The sequence below is a fragment of the Camelina sativa genome, chromosome 20 (genome assembly GCF_000633955.1).
Source record: "Camelina sativa cultivar DH55 chromosome 20, Cs, whole genome shotgun sequence".
In the NCBI taxonomy this organism is placed as follows: Eukaryota; Viridiplantae; Streptophyta; class Magnoliopsida; order Brassicales; family Brassicaceae; genus Camelina; species Camelina sativa.
Genome location: NC_025704.1, coordinates 10,832,924 through 10,844,062, shown reverse-complemented (window position 1 = coordinate 10,844,062; position 11,139 = coordinate 10,832,924). Strand labels below are relative to the sequence as shown.

Genomic DNA, 11,139 nt, shown 5'->3' with positions numbered 1-11,139 from the left:
TATCTGTCGCATAATTTTACCTGCTAATGCTCCTATAAGTGAAGTTGTCAGTTCGGTACAACCTTCAACTGAAGCTGCCAAAAAGGATGCTTGTCTAAAGGCTGTGTACGAGTTACACAACTTGGGTGTACTTAACGATTTTTTGTTGCCAGATTCAAAGGATGAAATTGAGGATGAATTGTCAGATGATGAATTTGATTTTGATAACGTCGAAGGTGCATGAGTGGTTCAGTTATCAATAAGTTTTTTATACTATTAACTCGTTGTATAACGACATCTAATTTATTTCCTGCTAGGTGAAGGCTGTTCACGAGGTGAACTGTATGAGATGTTTGTTCCTGACTTGTTTAAACAAAAGTGGGATCCTACAACAAGTTGTGTCAATCTACATTCTTACTACATAAGGTTTGTGCCTCATCCCGCGGATAGGCTCTACAGAAAGTTTGGTTTTTTCATGAAGTCACCTCTTCCCGTTGAGGCTGAGACTATGGATTTCAATCTTCACCTTGCTCATCAAAGATCTGTAAGTGTGAAGATTGTTCCATCAGGAGTCACCACATTCGACAACAATGAGGTATTGAGATTTTAATTAGATTACAATGAAAAGAATGAACTTATCTTATTTGATTATTTCTATGCAGATAAGGCTAGCAGAGCTTTTTCAGGAGGTTGCCCTGAAGGTTCTTTTTGAGCGGCAGGAGCTCATTCCGGAATTTGTTCCCTTAGAACTGCAATACTCTCCTAGAACAAGCAAATCTACCTTCTACCTTCTTCTTCCAATCAGTCTACATGATGCAGAAAGTGTTATATCTGTAGATTGGGTGACTATCAGAAGCTGCTTGGCATCACCAATCTTTAAGACTCCGTCTGTTTTAGTGGAAGATATAGTTCCTCCTACAGGGTCCCATCTAAAGCTCGCAAATGGCTGCTGGAATATTGATGATGTGAAGAACAGCTTGGTTTTTACTACCCACAATAAACAATTTTACTTTGTTGCTGATATCTGCCATGGAAGAAATGGTTTCAGTCCTATTAAGAAATCAAGCACCAAAAGCCATATGGAGAGCACATATGATTTGTAAGCACTAAACTTCTACTATCCAGATTGTTCGATTGCGATTTTTCTCAGGGACATGTATTCTGGTTTCTCTCTAGTTTTTTTGTTTTTTTGTTTTAATGTTCTTTTTCCTTTTCTACAGAGCAGTATTACAACAATCCATAAAAAGTTGGTTGGGACTCTAGACTTAGGATATATATGATTTTCTGAGTTTAAGAATCTTCTCATTGTTATGCGCAAAATCAGGTATGGCGTGAAACTCAAGCATCCTGGACAGCCACTCTTGCAGGTGAAACCACTCTTTCATGTTCGGAACTTGCTTCACAACCGAATGCAGAAGAACTTGGGTAGATTTTCTTAACTGTTTTTGCATATCACCATTTTCTTGTGCCTGTACACACACATAACATTCTCATATTGCCCTGGACAGAACCACAAGAACTTGCGGAATACTTCATAGAGATTCCTCCCGAGCTTTCTCAGTTAAAGATAAAAGGATTTTCTAAAGACATCGGAAGCTCGTTATCCTTGCTACCGTCAATCATGCATCGTATGGAGAATTTACTTGTGGCTATTGAACTGAAACATGTGCTGTCTGCTTCGATCCCTGAGATAGCTGAAGTTTCTGGTCACAGAGTATAACCTCATTTCACTAGATAACCCATTTTCTTGGTTTTCCTGAAATTTGTTAATGTTTGATACTTCACTGACCGAGTGAATTGGTATAGGTACTCGAAGCTCTCACAACAGAGAAATGTCATGAGCACTTTTCTCTTGAAAGGCTTGAGGTGCTTGGTGATGCATTCCTCAAGTTTGCGGTTAGCCGACACCTTTTTCTACTCCATGATTGGCTTGATGAAGGAGAGTTGACTCGAAGACGCTCTAACGTTGTTAACAATTCCAATTTGTGTAGGCTTGCAATCAAGAGAAATTTGCAGGTTCTTAGAATTCTTATAAATGCTTTGATTGCTGATACATTTTAAATCTTGTTTGAGCTGTGATGGCTGCACACAACGCAAATACTTATCATGTTCATAAAGCGCCGTCAGAACCCTTGCCTCCATACATTTAACATATTCACAGTTACATATTTTAAAAGTAAATATTTTAGACAGAGGAAGAGTAAAACGTATTTATTTAATTATTGAGTCTTTTTGGATATTACTAACCTTGTACGTTTTTCCAGGTCTACATCCGGGATCAAGCATTCGATCCTAATCAGTTCTTTGCATTTGGCCATCCATGCAGAGTAACCTGTGACGAAGGAATGATAAAAGAGGTTCATTCCTTGAATAGGGGTCCTGGGCTTTCGGATTCAGATACTGGTGAAATCAGATGTAGCAAAGGCCATCATTGGTTGTACAAGAAAACAATTGCTGATGTGGTTGAGGCTCTTGTGGGAGCTTTCTTAGTTGACAGTGGCTTCAAAGGTGCCGTGAAATTTCTTAGGTGGATTGGTGTAAATGTTGATTTTGAATCCGTGCAAGTACGAGATGCTTGTATTGCAAGCAGGCGCTACATGCCACTCACTACTCGCAATAATTTGGAGGCCCTTGAAAACCAGCTTGAATATACGTTCCTCCACAAAGGTCTACTTGTACAAGCCTTTATTCATCCATCTTACAACAGGCATGGAGGAGGCTGCTACCAGGTAATTTTTTGTTTCCCTCTTATTTTTCATTTTTCTCTAAGTCTCTATAATATTCCATCTATGGTAACCAAAAGTCTTTAATTGGGGGTCTGCAGAGATTGGAGTTTCTTGGGGATGCTGTTCTGGACTACTTGATGACATCCTATTTTTTCACAGTCTTCCCGACACTGAAACCTGGTCAACTGACAGATCTAAGATCGCTCTCAGTAAATAATAAGGCGCTGGCAAATGTTGCTGTCAATTTTTCGCTAAAGAGATTTCTATTTTGCGAGTCCATTTATCTCCATGAAGCAATAGATGATTACACCAATTTCCTGGCAGCATCACCATTGGCAAGTGGACAATCTGAAGGTCCAAGATGCCCAAAGGTGTGTTTCGATCTTCCTTTCACTTGCAGACGATATTTTGCTGCTTCTGTTTGGTACTTTAGTGTGTTTTTGGCCTTTTGCCTTGGTGGAACTTTTTATTAATCCGTTATATTTTCAGAGCTTGTTTTGTGATTATGCTAAAAGAATTGCGTCATAGTATATGGAGATATGTGCATTTTACTTACTTACCTTCATGACCATATATGCCAATTTTTGAGCCAGGTAAGGAAACTATGATGAGATTTACCCCTAATGAAAGCTGACCTGCATTTTGAAAATCTCAAACTATCTCCGTTAGCTTTCTTCCTTAATTTCTTTCTTTTTACCTACACGAGGTGTTGAATTGAAGAGACTATGCCCATCTCATTAGTTTAGTTTTGCTGTCAATTAATATCTAATTACATAAGACATACATGATATATTAGTGGAAGAACTAATATAGTTATTATATTTCCATGCAGGTTCTTGGTGATTTGGTAGAATCCTGTTTGGGGGCTCTCTTCATTGATTGTGGGTTCAACTTGAATCATGTCTGGACTATGATGCTATCATGTCTAGATCCAGTCAAAAACTTGTCTAACCTGCAGATTAGTCCTGTAAAGGAACTGATTGAAATTTGCCAGTCTTACAAGTGGGATCGGGAAATATCAGCGACGAAGAAGGATGGTGCTTTTTCTGTTGAATTAAAAGTGACCAAGAAAGGTAGTTGCCTTACAGCTTCTGCAACTGGTCGGAACAAAAGAGAGAGCACAAAAAAGGCTGCACAGCTGATGATTACATATCTGAAGGTAATTTTTCTCATAGTCAAAATAAACTGTAGTGCAACGAATTTCTTCGATTGATGTGATGTACAGATATCTTGAGCTACCTAGTGTTCATTTATGTAACTCGTAATTTGAAGAACTTCATTGTGTAATTCATCTGAAGGCACGTGAGCACATAACAGCAGCCAATCCATTGGAAGATGTTGTGAAGAATAGCATCAGAAATGAAGCTAAATTAATTGGCTACAATGAAGAGCCTATAGATGTTGTGGATCTTGATGGGCTGGACGTTGAAAACCTTAATCTCCAAGAAAATTTTGGCGAGAACAGTAAAATAAGCAGCTCATACCTCATCAGGCGAGGTCTCCCCCAGGCACCATCTAAAACAGAAGACAGGCTTCCTCAAAAGACCATCAAGGAAGCAGGTATGCGGATGGATTCTTGTGTATTTATCCGGAGACTGTAAATTTGGTGCAGTATATATCCTGAATTACCGATTCTATTCCTAAACTCGACAGGTGGATCAAGCAGCAGAACCGCAAAATCCCTCTTGCATGAAACATGTGTTGCTAACTGTTGGAGGCCACCAAACTTTGAATGTTGTGAGCAGGAAGGACCAGGCCACCTGAAATCGTGAGTAGATCCATCAACTACGGTAATTTGATTAAAAAAAATGTCAGTTATTGGATTTTATGTCATTAATTGTGTCTGTTTGTGTTACAGATTCACATATAAGGTAATCGTGGAAGTTGAAGATGCCCCAAATATGACATTGGAGTGTTATGGTGATGCTAGACCAACAAAGAAAGGTGCTGCAGAGCACGCTGCCCAAGCTGCTATGTGGTGCCTCAAGCATTCTGGATTCCTTAGCTGATGATCTCGAGTGGCTATACTTTGATTAGAAAAAGAGGTTATTGTCGGCATATCATCATAGAATTGTCTTAGAACTAATTATTAGCATATATGATAGACACATACAATTTTCTCGAAAGAGAGAAAAGATGTCTGAAAGAGGTCACAGGTTCTTAACCAAGACTAACCTAAAGTATATGTTTCTATGATGCTTGACCCCATAATATGATAGGTGCCAAAAAAATTGTTTACTCTTATCTCTCATGCATCAAATAGTATCCTATGTGATCGAAATGGTTAGTGGTCTTACATAGTTAAGAAGAACAAGCAATTGGGACTATACAACGCAAATGAGAAAGTTGCGATGGTGTGAAAACTTAACTTGAGAGTGGGTTTCAGAAGGAGAGAAAGGGGAAACAATCAACAACGAAATAGCGATGTTTTTAGGCAATAATAATTTGTTAGCATGAGTAACAATTGTGAAGAAGAATAAAAGAGAGAATGAATGAGCAACTTCTCCTGGGACCAGATGAGAAACTTAAATCACAAGAAAGAGAATCTTTTGAGTGTGAAATAGACGTAGAATAAGAAAAGTACAACTAAAATATGGAGCAAGCTCTCATGTTTAACCAATATATGAGACTCTCTAAGAGCATCAAAAACCATATCTCTGTCATCAACCCCTCTCCCTCTCACCGCCTTCGTCTCTGCCTCCTGTACTTCCAGTTTCGTCTTCTCCATCTCCATGATAGCCACTGTTGCTTTTTCTTCAGCCAGTTGAAGCCTTAGCTCTGCTTTCTTTTTCCACATCTCAAGCTCTGCTGCTCTCTCTTTTTCCACAAGAGCTTCTTTGCAGGCGGCGTGGTACATGTTCATTGTTTCCTTGAGCTCTTTCTTCAGCCTTCTCATCTCAGCCTCGGCGTCATTGGTTGGCGATAGTGGGGAAATTAATGTACCATAATTTTCATTAGAAGGACTATGAATCGAAAAGTTGGATTTCTCATCATACAGAGCAGATAAAGATAATCTAGGAATCTCCAACATGTGTGGAGTTGCAAGTTTCTCATAGAAAGAGAGAACGGAACTGTCTGTACTGATCCTCCTACTACTGTTCACACTAGAATCTCGGTCAAGGGATGATGAAAACTCTTCAAAGAAAACGTCATCTTCTCTTGACAATGACCTGTGAGAAAGCCAAATCAATTCAAGAATCGTAATCTCTGCGAATATATAAACAAATACATATGATGTAACGGTTTAAGGTAGATAGATTACATCTCAGAAGGAGCCTCATCGGTGTTGCTGTGCGGTGACAATACTGGTGCAGTCCCTGAAGAAGGAGATGGCAAGGCCTGAGGTAAAGGTCGAGAGGCTGACCTTACATTAGATAGTCTTCCCTTTGATATGACATATACAGTGCAGAAGTCTGGAGCCCATCTCATCACATTACTTGGAATGTCATCAGCCTTGAACAGCCTTCAAAAATCAAAACCATTTTAGAGGATTTCAGTACAAGATTTTTGGGTCATGATTACATAGAGAAAGAGAGAGAGAGAGGTAGCAATACTAGTTTTGCGACCTGGTAATGCTATTCTTCAATGAGGCACCTAGCAAGAATGTGGAAATACAATTCTGGCTAATATATTCAATCAACGCTTTCGCAACATCCTGATCTTCCAGCAAAACTACTTCGCTTTGTATCTAAATATAGACATTATTAATTAGAGAGGCACCAAGACAGGTAAGAAAAAAGAGCTCATATATACTTACATTTCTTCGCATACAAAGACAGCGCAATGCAAGAAACCGAGAACTTCGTTTACCATTGTGTTGTCTTTGATCAGATAACTCATCATCTGTGTGAGATCCATTTGCATTCAGAGAAGATCTTTGGACGACATGAACGAGTTTTACTGTCCCGTCTCGGGGTATATAATGGTCCACAGCCCATTTAAGAGCTTGGCAGCTTGTTTTATCGTTGTCAATTGCAACAGCTATAGTCCCTTCCCTTGCTTCATTTCTCTCCATATTTTCTCTCATATTCGAGATCATTGCCACACAAGAAACTGTTATATTGACAAATTATATTTCACTAATAGAAAAAGGTACCACATTTGGCACCTAAATTTTTATCAATGAACATGTCAATCAACAGGAACTCAGAGGGGAGATTCTAAGTTGAGCCAATATGAGATTTACAAAAGACTTAAAAAGAGAGGCGTAGAGAAATAAATTAATAAATAATAAAAAAAGCCATTCATACCACTTTGGGATGAGAAACGGAACCTAGCTAAAAATAGTACTGTTATCAAAACAAGAGTTAAACGCAGGGACAAAAACTAACTCCAGGCAACCAAAAGAAATTGTTGTTGAAACATAAAACCACCAGCACTATGTTTACGTATGCATGTAAACTAGAAAAAAAAGAAAAAGTCAAATTTCCCAGCCCGTGTTGAAAACAGTTCTTGATAGGAACCGAGACGTGATAAACCATTAATCCAGAATTGATCAGTTAGGAAAACATAAACATGTTTTCATCTATCAATGTATGTATCAACAATTCTACCTGAAAAATCAAAACTAATAAAACCAAAACTCAACAACACAGGATCTTAATTATTCCTTCTTTCTTGATCAAGAAGATTCTGGATTTCTCAAGGCAGCCATAAGCAAACTCAAATCTGGTCCCTAAGTTTCAAAAGAATTTTTTTTGTATGAAAAATACTTAGGTTCACCCCTTGTATTCACCTCCTCTCCTCTCAACCAATCAGAATTTTCTATCTTATATTTTATTTAAAAAATAAATCAAAATTAAATTAATAAGCAAAACAAATTCTGTATACTTTTTATTAAGGAATTAAAGTTAAATATTGGCTTGGTTTAGATTTTACAATTAAATGAGGTTATATATCGGTTTGGATTTATAAATAAAAACTAGGATTTAGATTTTACAATTAGAACGAAATTATGTCGGTTTGGATTTACAAATGAGGTGATTAGGGTTTATATTTTACAATTAAAATGAAATTATATGTCCGTTTGAGTTTACAAATGAGGTGATTAGGTTTAGATTTTACAATTAAAACCAATGTTTTTAAACCCGACCCGAAAAGCAACCCGGACAACTTTCTGGATCATCGGGTCATCGGGTCGACCCGGTCTGACCGTGGGTCACTAATTTACTGAATTTTAATATATATCATATACATATATATATATGTTCATCCTTTGGTTTTATGATATCCAAACAAAAATTTGTCATATTTATCAGTTATTGATTAGTATATATTTTTGAGCAATAATTATATAATTCTATTTCTTATCATTTTAAATCTAAACAAGGACAACAAGATATAATAGAAGAACATCAAAATATTAATAAAAAAATTATTTCTTATCTTCCACATAAATTAATATTTAAAAAAATTCTGACTGAACTATAAAAGAAGGAAGCCACACCCACATACACTCAAATTTGTCCCACATCGGAAGAGAATGGCAGATACAGTACATGATTTCGTATTATATATGCTCGGTTAAGTTATTTATATGTGCTGAACTTGACCCGGACCGCCGGTTCAACCGCCGGTTTGCGGGATTTAGCCGGGTTTTTTCCGGTTTTATCCGGGTTTGTTAGTATCCGGTTTTAAAGTGATATCCGGACCGGGATAGCTTCCGGTTCACGGTTAAACCGGTTCGACCGGCCAGTCCGGTCCGGGTTTCAAAACATTGATTAAAACTAAATTATATATCGGTACCACTAGCAGTATTTTTTTCAAACAACATATGCATGTAAACTAGAAAAAAAAAAAAAAACAAAACTCAAGTTTCCTGTTGAAAACAGTTTTTGTTAGGAACTGAGACGTGATAAACCATTAATCCAGAATTGATCAGTTAGGACAACATAAACAAAATTATATATCGGTTTGGGTTTACAAATGAGATGGTTATGTTTTAGATTACAATTAGAACAAAATTTTATGTCGGTTTGAGTTTACAAATGAGGCGGTTAGGATTTAGATTTTACAATTAGAATGAAATTATATATCGGTGTGGGTTTACAAATGAGGTGGTTAGGATTAAGATTTTACAATTAAAATGAAATTATATGTCGGTTTGGTTTATAAAAAGCGGTTTAGATTTTTTATTTTACAATGATGTGTACAAATTTTGTTTCTTATTTGATAAATAGGGTGAACTCAAGTATTGTCTTTTTTTGTATCCTTTATCACAATACCAAGCACCTTTTATCTCTATTCTTTGAGAACTCTAAAAATGGAAGAGTAAAGAGCTGGCCAAGTAATCTCATGTAAACACAAAACAAACACATCTTCAGCAGCAATGCACCAATAATATCATATGGAAGAGAAGCTCATGCTTTACATGCATACATCAAGTACACCTTAGTTATGGCATAACACTCTATTAGACTCTAGGATTGAGAATTCAGCATTACACCTTAGTTCTCATTTTTCTTAATGCAATCGACTGCACCGGAGCATCGGTTAGCAGACACTAAACCGAGATTGAATTCTCGGTTAATATAAACCAACTTTCAATCGTATTCCGTAGGGAAGAATAATTCAGTTTCAGGACTATTAATTGTTTAGTTCGGTTTGGTTTGGTTTAGTTAAAAGTTCCAAAATTAATTCGGTTTGAGGTCAACATTAGAATTAGCGCTAGACTGGTCTGGGTGGGTGCGCACATTAGCCCCCGCACGAAAGAAACAAACACGAAAAACAACATCTCTCGGCATCTTCTTCTTCGTTATCTTCAACCTACCCTTTGTCTTACCTCGATCCTCTCTCTCTCTCTCTCTCTCTCTCTCTCTCTCTCTCTCTCTCTCTCCTCCTCGTCTTCTCCATACCAATCAACCAACACAAGACACAAGAGGTCTCCTTCGATTTCTCTATTTCTCCTTCAATTGAACTTTTTCCCTGGGATTTTCTGTTTTTACAATTTTAATGTGTTTTCTTTAGTCGGTGTAATTGTGCGGTGGAGAGGTTCTCACCTTCTTCTTCTTCTTCTTCTTCTTCTTCTTCTTCTTCTTCTTCTTCTTCTTCTTCTTCTTCTTCTTATCCGTTGGGATTTCTTGAGCTTTTCTCCGATTCTACTTTTTCTTATTGACCCAAGTTGTGCTTCTTTGAAGCTCGTTCAATTGCTTTAGTAATGAAATATGTTTTGTTTAGCTCTCTCTTTTGGGTTCAAATTACTCAAATACTTTTACTGATTTCGAGTCTTAGGTTTATTGGGTTTCAATGAGCTCACTTATATAGAACATGGAGTTTGGGGAAATTGGATTCATTGAGATGCATTGAAGGCAGATGGCGTTATATTTCCCTATGCAACTTTAAGATTTTTGGAGCTGTGTGTTAACCCTTTGTAGTTCTTTTTTGTTGTGTGTGTCTGCTTGGAATAGGTAGTAATGAAAGGCTTCAAAGACTGGGTTTTTGCTCTATCCAACTCAATGGCATCATCTAGACCTCTTTTGGGAAGTGACCCTTTTTTCCGTGACCCTCATCATGAACAAGAGGATAACCATTGTATGATCTCTCTCTCTTCTTTTCCACATTATCTTTTTTAACAATGAGAACAAGATTATTGTATGAGGATAACCATTGTATGATCTTTTACCTCTTAAACTGACCTGCTTAACCTCTTCCTATGCTTTATGACCATATACTCGTTATGCCAGTTACTGTTTTTTTCTCCTTATATCAATAAGGTTACTTGATCTGAATTGCTTCAGTAGATTTCGTTGCTATGTCCACTGCTTTTGTAATTTGAATTGGACTTTACTTTCTGATACTTGATCCAATTGCTGAAACTATTTAGGTTGATTATTTCATCCTTCTCAAAATTATCTCTTCTTGCTGGTATTTATTTTTTTAGTTTTCTTTGACTAATAGCTTTCACTTTTATTTTTAGCTCACGCACCTGCTGCACCAGAACCAGTGACACGCTCGGAAACACCATGCTCAACCAGTGGTGATGTAGAAATTCAGCCTCCTCTCTCTCAGCAACAAATTCCACTTGAAAGCTTGTACCAGTCAAGTATTGATCTTAACGGAAAGAAACATAATCCACTAGCAAAGATTGGTGACCTCCAAGTGCAATTCTTACGCCTTGTTCAAAGGTTTGGGCAGTCACAGAATAATATTCTAGTCTCCAAGGTTTTATATCGGGTACACCTTGCCATGCTGATACGAGCCGAGGAATCAGAACTGAAAACAGTAAAGCTCAGGCAAGATAGGGCAAAAGCTCTAGCGAGGGAGCAAGAATCTTCTGGTATACCTGAACTGAATTTCTCGCTTCGAATCCTAGTCCTGGGGAAAACAGGTGTTGGCAAGAGTGCAACCATAAACTCTATTTTTGGTCAGTCCAAAAGTGAAACTGATGCTTTCAGACCGGCCACAGATCGCATAGAAGAGGTTGTGGGAACTGTTA

The 11,139-nt window shown here is 37.5% G+C and overlaps 3 protein-coding genes across 3 annotated transcripts in view; 2 read left to right on the top strand and 1 right to left on the bottom strand.

Annotated features, from left to right (window-relative positions):
- The window catches only part of LOC104772396 (dicer-like protein 4), a 10,856-nt gene extending 5,907 nt beyond the window's left edge, over positions 1-4,949 (top strand). Inside the window, exons 13-24 of the mRNA XM_010497019.2 lie at positions 4-215; positions 297-574; positions 642-1,078; positions 1,304-1,404; positions 1,488-1,693; positions 1,786-1,995; positions 2,244-2,708; positions 2,804-3,076; positions 3,538-3,864; positions 4,004-4,265; positions 4,359-4,473; positions 4,564-4,949. Coding sequence (XP_010495321.1) covers positions 4-215; positions 297-574; positions 642-1,078; positions 1,304-1,404; positions 1,488-1,693; positions 1,786-1,995; positions 2,244-2,708; positions 2,804-3,076; positions 3,538-3,864; positions 4,004-4,265; positions 4,359-4,473; positions 4,564-4,714 — 3,037 coding nt within the window. The 3' untranslated portion in view covers positions 4,715-4,949. The remainder of the gene's footprint in view (positions 1-3; positions 216-296; positions 575-641; positions 1,079-1,303; positions 1,405-1,487; positions 1,694-1,785; positions 1,996-2,243; positions 2,709-2,803; positions 3,077-3,537; positions 3,865-4,003; positions 4,266-4,358; positions 4,474-4,563) is intronic.
- Positions 5,236-6,720, bottom strand: LOC104772395 (U-box domain-containing protein 51-like). The gene is made up of 4 exons (XM_010497018.1): positions 6,463-6,720; positions 6,272-6,393; positions 5,968-6,168; positions 5,236-5,875 (listed from the first exon to the last, which is right to left on the bottom strand). The coding sequence occupies exons 1-4, from the start codon at positions 6,718-6,720 to the stop codon at positions 5,236-5,238; spliced, it is 1,221 nt and encodes a 406-aa protein (XP_010495320.1).
- LOC104772394 (translocase of chloroplast 90, chloroplastic-like) overlaps positions 9,410-11,139 on the top strand; it is a 9,339-nt gene continuing 7,609 nt past the window's right edge. Inside the window, exons 1-3 of the mRNA XM_019241838.1 lie at positions 9,410-9,585; positions 10,112-10,235; positions 10,621-11,135. Of these exons, the coding sequence (XP_019097383.1) occupies positions 10,118-10,235; positions 10,621-11,135 (633 nt within the window). The 5' untranslated portion in view covers positions 9,410-9,585; positions 10,112-10,117. The remainder of the gene's footprint in view (positions 9,586-10,111; positions 10,236-10,620; positions 11,136-11,139) is intronic.

Bases quoted from the DNA above. Each gene is read 5' to 3' on its own strand.
- LOC104772395 (XM_010497018.1), bottom strand. From the start codon at position 6,720: ATGGAGAGAAATGAAGCAAGGGAAGGGACTATAGCTGTTGCAATTGAC. The intron at 6,394-6,462 runs GTAAGTATATAT...GTCTATATTTAG, and splicing joins GTCTTTGTATGCGAAGAAAT to ATACAAAGCGAAGTAGTTTT. The intron at 6,169-6,271 runs GTCGCAAAACTA...TGATTTTTGAAG, and splicing joins TTGAAGAATAGCATTACCAG to GCTGTTCAAGGCTGATGACA.